This window comes from Typha latifolia, chromosome 9 (genome assembly GCF_019914945.1).
Source record: "Typha latifolia isolate L0001 chromosome 9, TyphaL0001v2, whole genome shotgun sequence".
Classification (NCBI taxonomy): domain Eukaryota; kingdom Viridiplantae; phylum Streptophyta; class Magnoliopsida; order Poales; family Typhaceae; genus Typha; species Typha latifolia.
Window position 1 is genome coordinate 11086294 of NC_133094.1, and position 20134 is coordinate 11106427.

Below are 20134 nucleotides of genomic sequence, written 5' to 3' on the forward strand. Positions count from 1 at the left end.
AAATGACCTGAAAGCAAGGTAAGTTATCTGATTGATTGGAGTAATTGTGGCTATTACAGGAGTAAAAACAACAGAGTTATGTAAGAGTTGAAATGAAATGACTAGACAAGTAGTGGAATACATAGAAGATGTGGTGATTTCCATGTTTCCTTCGTTTAAGTTACATTTCACTGATGACGCTGCCGATTTATAGATTGGAACATACCTCCCAAAAAAGGCTTCAGAATAAAAGGTATCTAGATCGATTTGCACCTCCTGTTTGTAACCAGATATGGCACTAGTCTGTACATCAGCTTTGCAGTTGAAGAGACACTTGGTTTTCCCCCATGCAATGGTTGTTTAGCTGCAGCCTGGAACGAAGATAATTTGCCACCCAATCGATGTCCTTGCTATGTTGAGCTTAGTGAACACGAGTGCCTCCAGCTATAAAATATCTGGACTTCAACTTCGACAAGTTCCTTCTATCTCTGAGTCGAGTTTGTACCTGCAGGGGCATCAATTACACCGGGCTGCTGATTACCTGGTCGAGGTGTACTAACCTCATCAGTTAGGAAATCATCTGAACAGAATCTGTCCATCCTATCCCATGGAATTTCTGCTGTGGTTGAAGTCAAGTACTTGTAGTTGCATGGAGAACACAAGTTATCTAATCGAAGAGATGAATGAAGAAGATTGATAATGAAATTCTTAAAAGGATACGTGCCGTCTTCCACATGTCAGTGATGCTAACACCAGTATCTGATAAAAGCCAGTAGTCTGCATCAGTCTGCAAAACATCAGAATTAAGCATACAATCTACAAGAATGAAAATTTCTAATTTCAGCTCAGCGACGCAAAGGACTGTGTTCCTAAGATAGGGAGAGGACTGATCTTTCTTTTTATCCTTGATGCATGAGGAAGACTTTTAAGTACCGATGGTAATTTAGCTATGGAAGAAACGCAGAACATCCAGCAACTTTTAAAGGGTGATATCTTGTTTCACAAATCATGTCAATACAATATGAAACCAAGTTAATAAAGTCTCTACCTCTTTCTGGGAAGGCCTTAAATATACTAAGCAAATTTAATAGTCATTTCAGGCCCACAAACTATTATTGGCATGTGCAAGACCTCAATTTGAAGAACCACACCACAAATTTTTAGGATATTGAACATTTAAAAAATAAACAATAAGAAATATAGATGTAGAAGAGGTGGCAATAACTTACAATGGAAAGCACATTGGTCAGACTAGAGAACTCTCAAGTAAAATAAGGTGAAATGTAATAAATTTACAAAAGATCAGATTGGTTACTTATGGGGAACAAGGAATATTTTCATACTGTAAAATAAATCAAGCATTGACAGCAAGTTTGTAAATTAGTGAAATCAAGAACTAAAATTAGCATAGCTGTACGGAACTTACATCAACATCTGAAGGAACAATCTTCATCATCCCTCCAACATCTTGTGAGGCATTTAGATCCACAGAAATCCTTTGGCCATCTTGAATATTTATTTCATTTTCTTTACCTCTAATCAACTCTATACTTTCAGCCACTTCAGAGTTCTCAATGGGCCTTGAATTTGGCATATGAACTTGCTTTGGAGGTGTCTCCACACCACTCATCTCCTCAAATTTCTCCTCAAATTGACTAAAAATATTAGAAGAAAAAGAATCAGAACATATAGATACCATTTAAATGTGTCCCCTTGCTATACTTTGCATTTGCAATTTAGGTACCCGACTAGCAAAAAGGAACGTCACACTACCTAACTAGGTAAACATCTATTGGGCCCATAGTACTTCTTAGGACGATTCTATATCTTCTCTGAGGATAATCAGCAGCCTGCATGTGGGGAGAAAATTTACTCAAAAATTGCAACTTATTAAAATGCACATTTAAGTCATACTCCTTAATCTTGCTTTTCCATACCTCATCGGGATCTGGGACTTCCAGAGTAGTACCATGTGGTGCTTTTATTGCAATTAGGGTTTGATTCTGCAAATAAAGAAAGCATATTAATTACGTTGGCTTAGTACAGAAGCTGAGAAACCTGTGAAGGTGTTGAAAGGCAGTTTATACAACAAAGAAATACTTTTACGAGCCAAACAGCCAGACCTGAAAGCAAGGAAGTCCCTTGATGTCATCTTCAGTCACATACAGCCACCTACAGGAATAGACCGACAATCAAATTGACTGTCAAAGACATGGTTAACCCAAACATCTTGGGACAAATAACTGCAGAGTAAGGCAATTACTTTTGATTATTTTCATCTTCTGTAAGCGCCCTTAGCTTTTCTCGCATTTCGCTGCATACAATGTAAAGTTTCAGAGGATATTGCAAGTATAACATATAGAAGATCGATCGAGAATTTTGACCAGCTGCCAACCTAATACATTCGTCTAAGTTCTGCTCCTGCAAGGTGAGATTTTCAACTTCTGCCTGAGAAAAAAGGGAAGGGTAAGAAACTAGATTTAGCCATCTTCATTCATGCCAAGTACATATATAAAGCAGATGGCTTAGTACCTCAGGTTTCAGTAATATGCAGTGAAAGGATAATGATTTAGACTACAAGCAAGAAAATGCATGCAAGCACAGTACCTGTAAAATAGAAATGTCATTGTTAACTGCTCCTGGCCTTGAGTCGTCTAGTCCTCTGTCAGAAGCTGTGGATGTTAGTAGTATAAAGGACAAGCACATAGGAAAATGATTGGAATATGAAAGAAAGCGTATATTACTTCCAACGGATTCTGTTCTTAAGTTTCTTCTCTATCAACCCTATCCCTTCAAGAACATTAGTTATATCATATATCCGCCTCTTTTGCACCTGTAAGATCAGAAATCATTTCCTAAGCATACCTGAAGGACAGAAGTATACATCATTTAATCAGTAATGGTACTTTAACCTCCAATGTTTCTGCAGCTTTATTCAAATCAAGTATGCCATCCTGAGCATGCTTAAGCAAATTGACGAATTTTTTTGTCAAGAGTCCTGGAAAATTTGCAAAGAGAACTGTCAGTATTGCAGAGAAGGAAATCTCCAAATAAGCTTTCCAGATCTAATGCTTCTGAGTTTTTGTCAAATGAGAGATGATTTACAATTGGATTCTCCAGTATATGATAACAACTTCTAAACTAAAGAAAACTGTAATCACCTAGCGAGCTGTCATAACGGCAGGTACCAACAGGAGTTAGTGGATTGCTAGAAGGGGAACCTGCAAAGGACAAAGATGGTACATTTTAAACCCCCAGCCATGTCAATGTAGTCCACGATTTCTGACATCAGAAGTTCTCAGTACAAATGTCCAATGATGTAAACAAAAGTGTAGCCAAATTCCAACAAAAGGAAAATAGAATCTGTAAAACAACAACTAGCTGTAAATTGTCCAAGAATGAATATTACTCACCAGCATTTGACATAGGGGTCTGCGGACCTGCTTTATTGTACTTTGCACCTTTGGACTTGCCATACAATCTACCACCTTTTCCTGATACTGGTGTAAGAAGTGGACTGGTGACTGCTTCAGCATATCCTGCACTACTCATCCATTCAACTGATTCAGCAGCCTCATTTTCCTCTTGCTCAGCTTTTCGTTTCAGCTGCAAAGAAAGTAGTATTGTAATTGAATATGTTCATATGCTGTAGTATAAAACTATAAATCATATCAATTCCAAAGATTAAAGATAAAATATCCTATGATAAAATGGTGACCTCACATGATATGCGGCAAGTCATACCGATGAAGAATATTATTACTTTAGATCAACTATCTGCTATACTAATAAACTGTAAAACTCATAATAAAAAATGCTAAGAATGCAGTTCGTGGAATGCAGTCTAATAATAAACAAGCAGTCACGCCAACACAAACAATTAGAGTAACAAACTACACACATGCATATGCAGATATAATGAAATTAAGTGAGAACTTAAGCAACACATTAGATATGTAACAAAGTGACTAGTAGAAGTAAGCCATTTGAACCTTCTTATCGAACTTGAATTAACGGTATCTCTTGATGAGAGCTTCCATGTTTCTTCTACCATAAAAAAAAAAGTTCAACATCCAGCCTGATCTTCACGACCTTTGGAACGAGAGCCAAAAGAACTCCTTTCATCGTAGCAGCTAATCAGTTTGTTCCCTTTTACATTTCTCCTCTCAGTAAGCTTAATAATCAATTAATCTAAAAAGTAAAAAAAACATTAATACCTAGCCACATATACATTTCAGTGTCCTTGAAAAATAAAAAGGACTCCCAACTCATGCTTGCAGCAAATTCTCCATGCCAATTTATAGATGTTCACATTTGAAATTCAACACTCATTGCAGTTCCACAAGACCAGCATAGACCTGAACTTCTATCACTCAGGAAGCTCAAAACACAGCAGTAGACAAATATAAATCTTTTACACTTCTGTCACTTTGTCTTTATTAATAAAAATCCATAGAAAGTGTTGCAGAACAAAAAGCATATCCTTCCTCTAATCAAACCATTTCACCGCCTGTCTTTTTACTCAATTCAAGTGAACCTAGAACATGACGAGCACATCAGGATTACCAAAATCTGCATCAGTGCGTATAGTTAAAAGGCTTTGTACAGCATCTAAGGCAGTACTTCCTACAATCATTCTTTCTCGCAAGTCAGGTTAGCTATCATTTAGACTCACGGACTCACTATAACATAGATCTCAAATGACAAAGATACTTTGCACAACCCGGAATTTCTTAAACCAAACAATACCTAAGAAAAAGCAACCATTTTTTACTTCACTTGAACTGCAAAACACACGTAAAAACCCAAGGCGACAAATTCTATTCTCATCTCAAGCCACAGCAGTAACACCGAAACCTCCACAGGAAACTCACTGGTGTCTTGATGATTAGGGCATCGGTCATGTCATCTCGACGGCCATCAGCCGAGAAGCGGTGGTACTCGTCCGGCGCCAAGAACGGCGGCCTCGCTGACGGGAACGGTACATGCCGCGGCGGCGGCGGCTGGGAGATCTGCCTCGGCTGCTGCGCCGCCATCAAATCCAGCACAATCGCCCACCAAAATCCCACCAATAAACACCCGATCTTGCTATAGAACACCTGAAACCGGATCGGAAATGAATCCGAGGCCCAAACCCTCGATTCTGGTCGTAATCGGCGCGGAATCGCGAGGGGAGGACGAATCGGCGGCGGATATCTCGACTCGCCGGCGGCGATGGCGAGGGGGAGGAGGTGGAGAAACCCTAACCCGATCGAAGATCTGGAGAGAGGAGAGAGAGAGTAGGAGAAGAGGGGTTAAAAGGGGGAGAGCAGAAAACGAGGGAAGGGAGGGAAATTATAAGAGTTCGGACTTCGGACTCCTCTCATAGATATGGAGGGAAGGCGTGATAGAATAATATTAGAAAAAATTACTAAATATAGCGACGAAATTTACTAATTGCCAGAGAAAAAAAAAAAAGAGACCCCATACAGGTTTATGCACGAAATCAACGGTTGTGATTTGGAAAGCACGACCTACATTTAATCTTATGCAAAACGCCCCCTCTATTTCAGGTATATTTAGACGGAGAGGGATTGAATTACAAATAGCTGAAAAATATAGTCCTGATAAAAAATTAATAAAATGTAGGGTGCCGTTTTAAAATAAAAAAATAAACAAAGAATTTTCTCTCCTCATTTCCCAACCCAGTAAAGGAAGGCTGGCTCTCTCGTTCGAATCGGCGATGCGCGCGCCTTTGGGTCGTCGTTTCCTCGCGATCTTTTGGGCCCTGGGCTAACGCACGCCGCGGGATTTGGCGGGCGGTGTACCGAGCGCGAAGCACGTGAGTTGAGGCAGTTCCTTTACTCACGTGACAAGCACGTACTGGGCTTTTGGGCGTCTTTTTTTTGGGGTGGGGGTCCACCTAGAACCAATATGAGTTGACTAATTATTATTCTGGATCCTAACACTATCAAAGTTGTCTGGACTGTGCGACAGTGGGAGTAGAAAAGATTAATTTCCAAGAGTTGGTGGTGGAGATGTTGGATGGTAGCTTGTTTAAATTTGGAATACCTGGGCTTAAATGGAACAGTAGAACATTTCAGAACACAAATTCAAAGAATTTATCAAGAGATTGATTATTTATTATCTTTCATCAACAACAAAGAGTTGTAACAAATAAAGTGACAAAAAAGAATTGATGTAAGATGGTAGGTAGTATGAGTTATGTATAATAGTTATTTAGACGTTTGAATGGACTCCTTAACAAACTAATTGGCTTGTAAACCAAAGATGACACCAGCGTGTGCATCAACACCTCCATCGGTAAAATACATCTCCCTCAGCTTCCTGAACACCTGAGCGGTGAGGAGGGCGTCTGAACCTGCCTGGTGAGACAACCCCGCCGCCCGTCGGACGTCCAATAAGCTCGCCATCTTCTCGAGTCCGCCGTACAATCCGTCGCAGTGCCTCATCATATGCTTCATGTCGTACACGTTCTCCGCTCCGAAGAAGAAGTCGAGGTGGTTCATGAAACCTCCCATGTCGTTGGGGAGATAGCCCCCGTTCCCTCCGATCAAAATCTTGATGAGATAGGCGAAATCGTAGGCGCTGTGGAAGGTCACCCATTTGACAGAGGTGTTGCAGAGCAGCCCCGACCTCATCAACAACTGGCCGAGATATGCCGAGTTTATCCCGCAGCACCGCAGCAGCTCAAAATCAATGCCTTGGCATCGCAACAGCTCGATCGACTCCGGGTTGTGGGGATGGTACCGGAGATCGAATCCCCCGATGTTGATTTCCCACACGTATCGCTTGGCTCCGCCGGTGCCGAGGTCAGGGAGGCGGCCCTCGGCGTCGGTCAGGGTGATGCCCACTTGGAGGAGTTGGAGTTCGTCGACGTTGGCCTTGATGAGGGTGTACCGCTCTTCCGGGGTCAGCTGGGAAGGGTGGTAGCCGTCGGAGACGTAGATAACGCCGGGGAATTCGGTGTCCATGGAGGCGAACGGGAACTCGCGGACGATGGAGCGGATTAGACTGAACTCGTATTCCGCGTTCCCCACCCAAACAGATCGGACGACAACCGGGCATTTTTCCATCTCCATTGCTGATCTCTCTCTATCTCTAGCTCTCTCTCTGTCTCTAGCTCTCTCTCTGTCTCTGGCTCTCTCTCTCGCCCCATTTCTGAAGTTTATTTATAGGGTTTAAGACCCGGATCCGACTGGGATTCGGGTAGTGACGAATCCGAGTCGGGTTCGATTATTGTACCGAATCCGAGTCGGGTTCGATTATTGTACCGAATCCGACTCGGATTCGGGTAGTGACGAATCCGACTCAAACAACGTGCGTTAATTATTATTATTATTATTATTATTATTATTATTATTTCTTATTTGTTATTTATTTTATTTTTCTTTTTTTGTTTTCTTAGTTATTATTATTTCTTTTATTATTTCCTTTATTATTATTATTATTATTATTATTATTATTATTATTATTATTATTATTATTTCCTTATTATTATTATTATTATTAGGGTTAATTGTGTTGACACCCACTAAACTATATTCGGTTTTCACAGAGACTTCCTCAATTTTTTTAAGTTATAATGTCACCCCTATATTTTGGGGCAAAGTTAAACAATAACGACAATGACAGAAAATGCGTAATGACCAACTATACCTATAATTAATATATTACAACATTATTAATTTTTAAAAAATTAAAATAGTAAATATCTTACCCTCTTCTCTCTCCCATCTTCACTCATTCTACCTTCGGCATTTGGCAATGCGTGAGCAGAATAGGGGTGGCAAAATTTGACCCGACCTGATAACCCGGCTCTTAATCGGGTTTGGGTTCAGTATAATCGGGGTTCGAGTCGTAAACGGGTCAACCGGTCTAACCCGTTTAATAATCGGGTCGTGTTCGGGTTTATACCACTGACACGTTTAAGCATACGGGTCGGATCGGATCAGGTCGGGTCAACCCGCTAACCCGTTTAACTCATTTAATATATATATATATATAAACGAAAACCCTAGATCTAATTACATCTACCCTAACACCACCTCTTCACCCTCTCTAGCCGCCTCAACGAAAAGGGGGGAAAATATTCGCTCGCCTCCACGTTAGCCTCCGTCTGCCACCTCCACGTTAGCCCCCGTCTCTGCCATCTCCGCCTTTGCCCCTGTCTCTGCTGCCTCCGCCTCTGCCCCTGTCTCTGCCGCCTTCGCCCCAGTCTCTACCGCCTCTGCCTTCGCCCCTATCTCTTGCCACCTCCGCCTTCGCCTCTTCTACGTCTGCCGCCTTCGCCTCCGTCTACTGCCTCGGCCTTAGCCTCCATCTGCCACCTCCGCCTTCACCCCCATCTCTGTCGCCTCTATCTGCTGCCTCTTCCTTTGCCTCCACCTCCATTTGCTGCCTCTGCCTCCATCTACCGCCTCCGCCTCCGTCTACCGCCTCCGCCCCGGTCTGCCGCCTCCATTTGCCGCCTCCGCCTTGTTAATCGCATAATTGGGAGTTCTATTCCCTTCTCCCCGTCGACTTCAAATCTAGCAATTCCTCCAGGTGGCTGTCGTCGGTGCTCCTCTCGAAGCGGCGGTTGCTATTCTTTGTGCTCGGGATCTAGCTAAAATTAATAGAACTATACTTTTTATGTTTGAATGAGTTTGATGATGAAAGTAGGTTAATTTGTTTGTTAAACGCATTATTTTTATAGAATAAAATTTAAATTTTATATAGGGTAATCGGGTTAGACGGGTTGTGTTATCGTGTCGTGTTAACACGATCCGTTTATTAAACGGGTTAGATGGGCCGTGTTACCGTGTCGTGTTAACACAACCCATTTATTAAACGGGTTAAACAGGTCGTGTCGTGTTACCCGTTTAATAATCAGGTCATGTTCGTGTCTAATAAATGCAACATGTTTATTAATCGGGTCGTGTTTGTGTTAGGATAAAGCTGACTCGACCCAAACTCGCTTAACCCGACCCGATTGCCACCTCTAGAGCGGAAGGGTGATGATAGCAAGCTCGCCGCGGCCTTCCCTCCCACGCAGCCTGGCAGCGAGCTCGCTGCAGCCTCCTTATCCCACGCGATGCAGTAGTGAGTAGCAAGCTCATCGCAGCCTCCCCATCCCACACATTATGGCAGTGAGCTCATCGCAGCCTCCCTATCCCACACATTGTGGCAGTGAGCTCATCGCGGCCTCCCCATCCCACACATTGTGGCAGCGAGCTCACAACGGCCTCCCGTCCACACGACGCAACAGCGACCTCGCTGCCCCTTTCCTACGCGATCGATAGCAAGCTTATTGTAGCCACCCCGTCCCACACGGCGTGGTAGCCATCGGAGACGTAGATGACGTCGGGGAATTTGATGTCCATGGAGGCGAACGAGAATTCGCAGATGATAGAGTGGATCAGATTGAACTCATATTTCGCGTTCCATGCCCAAACGGATTGGACGACAACCGACCCGTCTCTCCCTCCCACCCTCTTCTTGAAGAAACCCCTAAGATCCTCTCCAACGAGCAGCCATCAATGACCTCATCCAAATCCAGCATGAGCCGTCAGCCGGTTCCCCTCCTTAAGCAGCCCATCACCCTCTCCGGGGAGGACGACCCCCACTCCCCCCTCACCTCGCTTTTGCTTTGACCGCCTCAAGATCATCCTCAAGTCTGGGGTCATCAAGGTCAAAGCGACATGACAGAACATCTCGAAGCTCCACAAGTCTCCACAAGTCTAGATCCTTTTCTTCGATGTTCCTCAAGGCCGACAAGAGGGATAACATCGACAAGAGTTTAAGCGGGGACTTGAAGCAGATGACGGCAAAGTCTAAGAAGCTTTGCGATGTTACCAGTAGAGTTTGAGCGAGCCTGCTTCGGCTCAGACTTGGGTCATCTCAACTCGAGCCAAGCCCGAGCCGAGCCAGACCAATCCCGAGTCGAGCTCGAGCCTGAAATGAGATTATTATCAAGCCTTATTCAAGTCGATCTGGCTCGAGCTAGATCGAGCTAGATCGAGCTCAGGGAAAGGCTTAGCCGCCTCTCAGCTTCATCTTTCACAACTGCTACTACTTCTACTACAAATGCTTCTTCCATTGCCTCCATTGCTTGCTCCTCTGGCCCAAATCTCTCCTCTTCTGCTGCTTCCCCTCCTCGTGATCAAGAACCTAGCAACACCACTAGCCTTTCCTAGCTCCTCAAAGGGAAGACTGCTACTCATCAATCCAAGCCATTCAAGAAAAGAAAATCTCTTATTCCTGTCATTAAGAAGTAGGAGGAGGATAGTAAGAAGAGGAAGAAGAAGAAGAAGAAGAAGAAGAAGAAGAAGAAGAAGAAGTAGAAGAAGAAGAAGAAGAAGAAGAAGAAGTAGGAGAAGCCTTCTTCCAAGTGGGTCTTCTTTTTTATTTGTAATTGTCTTCGGTCACCCTCATCCCCTCCTCTTCTTCTATTGCCGTTGTCACCTCGACAGCGAGCCAGTTCTAGAACGAATCCACCTCGGTGGGTGGATGAAGGAGCTCTTGCATCCTCATTGTCGCTGTCGTGGCCCTATCAGCGCTGCCTTTGTCGTCGGAATCTCCCTCGAGCTTGGAGGAGTAGGACGACGCGATCGACAACTTGAGAGGAAGAGGAGGCGACTAGCATCGCAACATCATTGCCCTTCGAAACACCGATTCGGTCACCCTCATCCCCTCCTCCTCCTCTATCGCCATTGCCACCTCGGCAGCAAGCTGATTTTGGAACAGATCCATCTCGGCGAGTGGATCGAGCTCTTGGATCCTCGTCGCCGCTACCGTGGCCCGATCGACGCTGCCTTCGTTGTCGGAATCTCCCTTGAGCTTGGCGAATGAAGAAGAGGTGGCTGACAACTTAAGGAGGAGAAGGAGGCGACCGACACTACGACATCACCGCACTCTAGAATGTTGATCTGGTGCTGAAGGAGGAGAAGGAAGCGGGCTAGGGATAGATGTGAGATTTGGACACGTGGGAATAGGGTTTTGTAAGAACTCTTTTATACCGAGTCCATCGAGCCGAGCCTAAGCGAGCTGGCTCCCGCTCTGGCTCGGGTAGATATTAATTTCGAGCCGATTTTAACTGCTCGAGCTCGGCTCAACTTTGACTAAGCCGAGCCGGACTCGAGCTTCAGTCGAGCCGAGCTCGAGCCAAGCCCGAGCCACTTGTTAAGCTTGACAGCCCTAGTTAGCTTATCGGATTCGGATTTGAATTCTATATGAATGGATGAAAGGAAAGAACCGGTTAAGTTTGTTCTTATCCGCGGAACAAGCTACCAGTATAAATGCCGATGAGCTGCATGCAGGATGGCGCTCGAGTTTAGGAGCGAAACCCGATCGGAGATAAAAATAAAATAAAATAGAAGAGAGTGGAAACCGATTCTCTTCTCTCCTCTCACGAATCGGTCCCGTCGTCTCTGGTAATCTGATTCTCCTAGGTTTTGAATCGAAAGTTTGGTTCGTTCTTCCATTGTTTATCGTAAGATTTCATGTTTTAGATCGAAGTTTTTTTTTTCTTTTTGTTATCACGTGATTGAATCCGTTATCGTGGGGAAGAGGTTTTATTTCTTCTTTTCTTGGCAGTGTTGGTTGGAGATGGCTCCTCTGGAATCGGATAATGGCCGTAAGAATGATTCTTTTTTGGTTCTTAACTTGCGGGATAATACGGTGGGGGTGGGTAATCCTTGCACCCTTGTGATGCCTTCAGAATTTTCTCATAATAGACTAACTGAGATCCCCATCGATGACACGAATTCGGGAAGTAGGATGAGTAAAAGGTTACTGAAGGAATCGGATGATCCAGGTTGGATGCCGGAGAAGATGGTGAGGAAGAGTGGTAATTTGACAGGCAAAGCAGAGAAATCGAAGGCAGGGTCACCAATTAGCGATGATTATTCTTCACCGTCAGAAACTACTAGCTACTGCGGTGTAGCTCCATTTTCATCGGGACACCCACCGCAGTATCTAGTGAGGCTTTTGAATTTATTTGGTTGGAAGGTGGATATTCAACCTGGGTCTCAAGATCATGTCTATATATCTCCTGCTGGTGTTGCTTACTACTCACTTCCGAGAGCATTTGAGACATTTCTACATGACACCTCCAAGTATAAGGGAAGTCCCTGGATTGTATCTAAATTGCCACAATCTAAGGTCGTTACTGTTAATTCTAACCAAGAGAACCCCATTGGCAGAAGAAATAATGTGGATGTCGCCATGATAAGAACTTCCGCAGTGGCAGAGATTGCGGGACCTTCTCTGCCACTTGGAATATCTCATAAAACAAAGCAGGATAACACTAATTGGGAGCAGTTGTCGCAGAAGGCAGGCGAAGTGTCAGAGCCAGGGATGAATCAAGCTGTCGCACCATTGAACATGGTTAAGAAAGCAAAAACCAGGCAGATGGTTTCAAGCAGGAGTTTGATTACAGACAATAGCCAACCTTCTAGTGGCACAAAACATGATCGGAGTTTTTCTGAAGTCAGGAGGTCTTTGCGAATTAGTGGGAGGCAGAGTGCTGTACAGAATGCAGTGGATACTGTATTCAGGAGATCGACGCGAATAGATGGAAAGCACAATCCTATATATGATGAATTAGCTTTGGAAATGGTGACTGATGATGACACTCTATATCTACCTGAACATGCAAGAAGTAGGATGACAATGAAGGATAAGCAGAAGTTAGCAATTTCCGGTGCATTTGACAAAATGGGAGGGAGGCACACTCCTCTATCAGATGAAATGCAATCGAAGAAAGTTAACACTAAGCAATCAGAGTGCCAGAAGTTAAATGCACATAAACAGTTGGCAAGTGAAAATGCTAAGAAAAGCCAAAAGAATAAGAACCCAAGGTCTGAATTGTCCTCTCTTGGACTAAATGCTGTTGAGATGGAAAAGTCTGTTGCTGAAAAATGCTCCACTCCATTAACAACTAAAAGGAAGCAAGCTGGCCGTAGATTTTTAAATAAAGAAAAGAAGAAAAAGAGAAAATGTGGATGCAGTCTCATTGTCCATCAGAAAGAGAAGATTGACCACCAGGTCCACCACAAAGATATATCATTAGAAACAAAATATACTATATTATCCTGGCTAATTGATGCTGGCACCTTAGCTGAAAATGATAAGGTCATGTATGTATCAAAGAGCAGCACAAGTAGTATTTCAAGTGGCTTTGTGCAACGAAAGGGTATCATGTGTGATTGCTGTAAGAATATTGTGGCAATGTTAGACTTTGAATCCCATGCTGGTAGCGATCTTCACCAACCTTGGGATAACATTTTTCTAATGTCTGGGAAAACTCTATTACAGTGTCTTGGGGAAGCTTGGGATCAAGAAAAGAGACAAAATAAAGTTGGATTCCAGGGAGTAGACACTGATGGTCCAGATCCTAGTGATGACATATGTGGGGTTTGTGCAGATGGTGGGCACTTGATTTGCTGTGATACTTGCCCTTCTACTTTCCATCAAGACTGTTTGATGCTTAAGGTAGTTGCATATTTAGTAGATGCACTGAGTTGTAGAAAATATTGTGGTCTGGAAGTTCAGAAGTTGAAAAATTAAACAAATGACATTAGACAAGAAGTTACAATTAACAGAATGAAAACTTAAAAGCTTCTCATATATGATGACAAAAAAATCCACTTTCCGTGAACTGTTACGTGCTGGTTATTTGTGTTATATGCTGTACAATTGTAAACAATCTTTTGCATTTTCCCATGCAAGGAGCTCCTTTGAATTGATATTCGCTGGAAAGTGAAGACAGCATATATGCTCTCCCTCATGGGAATGCAAAAATTATATCAGCATATGTGCTATTTCCTTTTTTTTAGAAGGGTAAATTTGCAAATTTAGATTTTGCATTTAAGCTATTTTTATCACTCTTCTTACATACACTTTTATTTAACATAGTACAATTTCCTTTTGTGTCATCTATTTTTTTTTTCTGGTCTTCCGTGAAATTGATTCAGGTTGTTACTTTGAGAACTGCATCATAAGCTACTGCTATTTTTTCTTTGTATAGAGTTATCTATTCTTCCTATTCTTGCTAGTCCAATGTAAGTCTTCTAAATTGTTGGATATTTTCTTTCAGACCCTTCCAGATGGCTGCTGGGACTGCCCCTATTGTAGATGTGCAGTCTGCATGGCAGCTGCGTGTGTACCAAATGGAGTTCCTAAGACGCTGACATTGTTGACATGCAAACAATGTAGATGCAAATGTAAGTAACATCAGGATCATGTATGTCACTCCTTGGATGCCTTTTATCTTCTCTATTTTGGTGACTGATATAGGCTGGCAATTGCTCTGTAGATCACAGAAAATGCGCATCAGAAAATAAGGTGCATGTTGTAGATTTTTTCTGTGGGGAGAACTGCAAGCAGGTAAAAGCTTGCTCAATCATTTTACATTTAAGGATACACTAGAATTTCAGTTGTCTTACAGTCTTCTGTGGGGAGAACTGCAAAGGATATTAATTTTATATTCATCAGGGTTTAAAATTTCCTTAATTGGTCCTTTTCTCTATATGATGATATAATATCTTATAGGATGCAGTAGAAGTGGACTAGTTTGTTATTGCTTCTTCAGATATCTTATACTTGTAAAAGCATAAGCACTACGATGCCCCCTTCTTTCTTTTCTTTTCATCTCTTGTTATGTAGCATTGTTGATCTGACTTATAGAAGTCTAATTTTTGTTTTGGTAAATCATGCTTTTGTAGCTCATAAAGTTACTCTAGTAAGTTTGAGAGAAGTTGAGTAGACATATAAAATATTGTCAGTTTGTCACCTGGTTGAGAATCCCAAATGACAATATGATTGTAAACTATTAGATATGTCCAAAGCTAGAGCGTCATCATACTTAGTGTGGTCCAGCCTTTGGTCAATGTCATATTTATTTACCCTTTATAATAATAGTGACCTTATTGTAGTTGCATTTGGTTGAACTCAATGCTCGTGCTTGTTTTCAGCTGGCTGATCAACTAATGCATATGCTTGGTACTGTAAACTATATGGAAGATGGTTTCTCATGGACTCTCTTAAGACTTCTTGAGGAGGATGAGGGAGTCAGGTCAAAGTCATTTGTTTTAGAATGCAATGTGAAACTTGCTATGGCTCTTTCCATGCTGAATGAGTGCTTTCTTCCTCTTGTGGATCAAAGAACGAGTCTAGACATTATTTGTCAAGCAGTTTACAGCTGTGGGTAAGCTTTTCAAACCTTTATATATGTACTTACAGATGAATATCTAGATTTGTTCTTCCTACCACTGAGCTTTTATTCTACCACTGAATTATATGCAATTGTGCTACTTTTGCCTAATCTATAAAATTATTAACATGACCAAATAGTCTTTCTTCGATTCTGTAAATGGATTTTAAGACTCCAAAGTATAAAATGGTCTTCTTTGTGTTTTGATGATTAGTTGGAATCCTATTTATTTGTTTTTCCTCTTAAGAACCTGTTAAGGTGTTATGTGGCTGCTTTCGTTCTGTATTGTGCAAATACCATGTTATAAATGATATACTGATATAATACTTTGACAGAAATAGTGGTGTTAGAAAAATTTATAATTTGCAATCCTGCTTTCAACACAAAGTAAGTTTTCTATCTTCAATATCAGAGACTGTGTGCCATTCTTTTTATTCGATTTTTCTGAAGTAACTTAGTAAGTTAGTATTATGATATGTGCATGTTTTGGGATCACAATTTTGTACTGATAATGTCTTTGCATATGCAGATCAAATTTTCCCCGAATGAACTATGAAGGATTTTACACCATGATTCTAGAGAAGGATGGAGAAATAATTTCAGCAGCTACATTGAGGTTAGGATTTGTTCCTGTGTTTCTAACAGTTTTCTCTTTGCCTAAGAATCTGCACTTAATCTTACTTCATAATTTCTTTTTCTTCGTGGCTTCTTCTCCAAGACAGACTTAGTGTGACCAAATCCAGCCCGTTTTGATTTTCAAAATGCATTATCTATGGCTTGTTTTCATCTTTTCTTGTTTACTTATACTTTGAAGACAACCTATCTACTTCTTGCAAGCCTTCAAATGCGAACATTTAATTTTTTTTTTACTCCTTCCTTGACCAAATCATATATTAGCATAGAATACATTTTGTGGAGTCTTGATCCAGCTTTGAGTTATGTATTTCCACTTCCATGCAGGGTCTTTGGTTGAAGGCATATACCTCTAAACCATACCTCTCTAGTTTGCCAGGAAAATTGAGTATAGGAATAAATTTGCTCAAATTTTTTTTTAAATGTAATTTTAGCTTGGGATGAGGAATTCAGATAGATGGATTGGTGGAGTGGCTCTATTTGAGAATAATACGTGAGAAAATTATTTAGCCCGGTTCTGATATTGACAGAATATACCATTAGCAGCAGAAATATGGATACAGAAGAAAGAATAAGATTAAAAGTATCTCAATAGTCAATGGATGGGTGGGAAAAGATAAGATGACCCTAACTGATGAAGGACATCACCAAGATATGGATAAATGGATAAAAAGGTTTTCATGTGGCCAACTTGACAAATTAGGAAGCTTATTAGTTTCTTAAATTTGTTGCTTCTTCTCTTCTGATTTTAATAGTCATCTTGACTTCTTTAAAATAGTTCCCAGGTTAGTTAAAGCTTTTTCCCACCTTAATCCCTTGCACTTTCTTTGTTAGTCCATGTTCCATATTTCTTATTTGGCATGATCCTTCTATCATTCAGTATTATTTATGGTAATGTATTGATGTAGCATGCTCTGTTTGTTTCTTATTGTGCTGCTGAATTTCAACCTTTGGCTTTTTGCAGGTTTCATGGCCGAAAGTTTGCAGAAATGCCTTTTGTTGGTACACGACCGATATACCAGAGACAAGGAATGTGTCATCGTCTTATGAAGGCAGTTGAACAGGTCTAAATAAATTTTTCTTTACTTGTTGTTCAATAAATGCCTATGTTTCTTAATTACATAAACTAGGGGGCCTTTTGCCACTCTTGTAAAAGTACTGTACTGAAATTTGAGTGCTTTAAATTGCAAAATTTACATAAACTAGGGGGCCTTTTGCCACTCTTGTAAAAGTACTGTACTGAAATTTGAGTGCTTTAAATTGCAAAATGTTGAGCCTCTCAAGGTTTCAGAAGGAATGCTAGTCTATTGTCGATAATGTTCCTGTCTTCATTCTCTACAAATTCTGCCTTGCATATAATCATATTAGCCTCATGAACATATATCTAAAGTTGGAAGGATGTGAAAATATGATATAACTATTAATTTTGATGAGCCATGCTGGCAAGAGGTCAATGACATGGTCGTGCATTCCTCTTTAGCTGTTATGATTTTATTTCAATCACTTCTCTAAATGAACCTTTTGATACTGTAATATTTTCAAACACAGAATGAGTAGATGAACTGTTCAGGGTTTTCTAGCCATATGTTACTCACAGAATCCGAGTTTCTAGTATCTTGCTGCACCTTCTTTCTGTACTTGAACCTATAAGAGAAAAACTTAAGACTTATTACTCCATTAAAAAAGGACATCACTGCCTTATCTCTCATATCTTCTTAGGCTGTCTTCTCTATCTCTCAGCATCTAATTCAGCTCCTCATGGAGAAAGGCATTTAATACATACCCAACTTGCCTCACCAGCAGTTCAAGGATCATCTTTCATACTATTAAGCTAATTGTATCCCAATCATGACTCTTGGTTCTTATTTTTGACCAGGCTTGCAACTTTAGTTTGTATTTATTGATGAGATGTAGTCATCTTCTAATTAATAGTTACGGGTGTGCTTCATAACCAGGCATCTCATTCACATATTGTGAAAATATTTCCTTGACTGTAGTTGTAGTAACTAATATTCCAACTTTCGACTTTACAAATTAATTCTGTCTGCAAAGGACTATGGAAATTTCAAGTCTAATGGGCTCTTACTTGCATATCTAGATGGTGGTTTTCGTTTATGTGAACAGATTTAATAAGCAACAATTAATTGTATTATGCTTTTGGAATTCTCATCCTTGTTATCTCAATTTTTAAGTCTCTTCTTGCTTGTTTTCACTCAACCTATCCTTTCAATTTTTTAACAGATGATGTCATCTCTACGGGTAGAGAAGTTGATTATTCCTTCCATACCTGATCTTGTGAAAACATGGATGACATCCTTCTTCTTTAAGCCCCTGGGATCAGCACTTAAAGATGAAATCAGGAACTTAAGCCTGGTGGTCTTTGCAGAGACAACTCTTCTTGAGAAGTCCATATGCAGTACATTAGCAGTTCAAGAAGGTACTCTTATACTTTGGCTTGCTACTTCAGCTACTTCTAGTTATGAGTGAAAAAATGTTGTCCAAATGGTTTATCACCTGGTAGTTTTTCTTAATAATGCTTCTGTGGTACTCTCTCTTCTCTTTCTCTCTCTCTCTCTCTCTCTCTCTCTCTCTCTCTCTCTCTGTGCAGATAAATTGCACTCTGATAACATTGTCAGTCATGACAAAAACAGACAGGGAATTCAAGACCTGCCTGTGTCTTGTGATGTGGAATGGTGGAATCATGAGTGTAGCATGACGCAAGAGAAGAATTCCACTCCAGAGGCCTGCAAAATGACACAAGATTATTGCTTTGCATCTGGGTTGTCATCAATTCTTACATCCAGTTCTTTGAATAGCTCCCTTCTCGGAGGCCTTCCTATCTGTAATACATCATTGACAAATCACGAGATGATTCAACAAAATATTACACCGTTCCCACTCTCCAATCCTCCGGCAGTTGTTGGTCAGGACAATCAAATGGGTCCAGGATGCATGCCCCCTCTGTCTAGTCAGATGAACATGTGTCTGCAAAATGCTAATGATGCAACACAAACCCACAGGGATGCAGTTTATTCCACTATATTGTTCGACAATCTTCTCAGAATCGGAAGATAATGTTTCAATTTTGCGTCCTTTTTGTTTTGTTGTGCCAGCATCCTCCATCCAGATTTTGTTGGCCATTTTCTTCTAACTTACAAATATAGGTTCGCAAGAACTAGAAATAGAAAGAGCATCCTTGAGGTCACAAAGGTTTTAATTTTGTTGTAGAACTTGGATGACCCTGCCCTGTTTCACTTTGAATGGTGTTATTGATGCTCTGCTTTTTTTCATTAACCATAGTTTCTTAAACGGACTTTGTGAATGTGAATTGTGCAGAAAATACTATGCCGCAGTTCGATCGTTCTCACTTTACTATAATTAAATATAGAAAAAGGGCTACATTCTTACAAAATTATGTTGTATGGTGTGTATTGCGCCTTGCGAATTCCAATAAACTTTAAAAACCTTTCTCTAATGTTTCTCTTTCGTTCGCACTTTCTTTATCGCTTTCTTTTTCTCTCTTTTTCTTGTGATTTTTATTTATTTATTGAGAAGTACGTCGACAATGCCAGCCTGCATACCGTTTCTTTCGGGCGGTCTGTGCCTCATTTTTCTTTCCTCTTTGATTCAATCTCTTACTAGATTACTAACTATTCTTCCTGAATTACAACTTAACTTAAACATTTTCTCCAATATATTCATCAATGCTGTTTTCATTCACATCCAGCACTCTGCATTTTTCTCACTTGATTATGTTGTCAGAAACGGCACCTTTCACCACATGATAAAAATCATAGTCGATTCTTAAAACCGAGGAAACTTTTGGGCAGATAATGCCATATAAGCCCTTTTAATGATCCTTCACCAAGAGTACTTTACTTTAAGGACAGATCTGAAATGAAAGAGTTTAATTGTGTAGGATAAAAAGAAGTTCATAAGGAAGAACTTATCCTTCCTTTAAGAGCAGTCGGTAACCGTTAACATTTGAAAATTTGCATCACCTTTAGCTCTATTCTTTCTTTCTTTTTTTCTAAATTTTATTTTACTTCCAAGCACTCCTTTTGTAGCATTGCAAGCCAACTTTGGCCCTTGCTATTATTGGGCTTGTCCTTTGTGTGTCTTTTGGACCATATGGCACCAAAGTTTATTTTGACTGTGATCTGGATTGGTTTGAAAGGTAGAAGCACAAAGAGAACTAATTAGTAAGTTTAAACGAGGTTTATTCTATACATCTCCAAAGAGATTAGCACGACTTTCGATGCTAATACGCATTACCATGACTAGTCCTTTTGTACTCTAAAGTGTCTTTTTAGGGTATGCATTAGT

At 40.8% G+C, this 20134-nt stretch overlaps 3 protein-coding genes across 9 annotated transcripts; 1 reads left to right on the forward strand and 2 right to left on the reverse strand.

Moving 5' to 3' along the window:
• Positions 1-3: 3 nt before the first annotated feature.
• LOC140795721 (transcription factor E2FA-like) lies at positions 4-5354 on the reverse strand. Of its 6 annotated transcripts, none has more exons than XM_073148452.1 (14): positions 4854-5354; positions 3393-3585; positions 3141-3200; positions 2892-2977; positions 2724-2812; positions 2587-2641; positions 2375-2427; positions 2243-2293; positions 2103-2151; positions 1917-1982; positions 1753-1829; positions 1406-1634; positions 700-756; positions 4-595 (listed from the first exon to the last, which is right to left on the reverse strand). In XM_073148452.1, the coding sequence occupies exons 1-14, from the start codon at positions 5013-5015 to the stop codon at positions 548-550; spliced, it is 1275 nt and encodes a 424-aa protein (XP_073004553.1). In that variant the 5' UTR covers positions 5016-5354; the 3' UTR covers positions 4-547. The 6 variants fall into 6 exon arrangements, with proteins under 6 accessions (XP_073004553.1, XP_073004552.1, XP_073004550.1 ...); XM_073148451.1 differs by having other exon boundaries at positions 4-598; positions 4854-5353; XM_073148449.1 differs by having other exon boundaries at positions 700-766; positions 4854-5353.
• An 873-nt stretch (positions 5355-6227) lies between these two features.
• On the reverse strand, positions 6228-7061 carry LOC140795767 (probable CCR4-associated factor 1 homolog 11). The gene has a single exon (XM_073148526.1). It carries the CDS (start codon positions 7059-7061, stop codon positions 6228-6230), a length of 834 nt encoding a protein of 277 aa, XP_073004627.1.
• Positions 7062-14000: 6939 nt separating this feature from the next.
• LOC140795463 (increased DNA methylation 1-like) lies at positions 14001-19102 on the forward strand. 2 transcript variants are annotated; one of them, XM_073148019.1, is made up of 7 exons: positions 14001-14186; positions 14279-14349; positions 14937-15169; positions 15705-15791; positions 16773-16872; positions 18050-18245; positions 18417-19102. In XM_073148019.1, the coding sequence occupies exons 1-7, from the start codon at positions 14111-14113 to the stop codon at positions 18881-18883; spliced, it is 1230 nt and encodes a 409-aa protein (XP_073004120.1). In that variant the 5' UTR covers positions 14001-14110; the 3' UTR covers positions 18884-19102. The 2 variants fall into 2 exon arrangements, with proteins under 2 accessions (XP_073004120.1, XP_073004121.1); XM_073148020.1 differs by having other exon boundaries at positions 14026-14186; positions 14286-14349.
• Positions 19103-20134: the final 1032 nt, after the last annotated feature.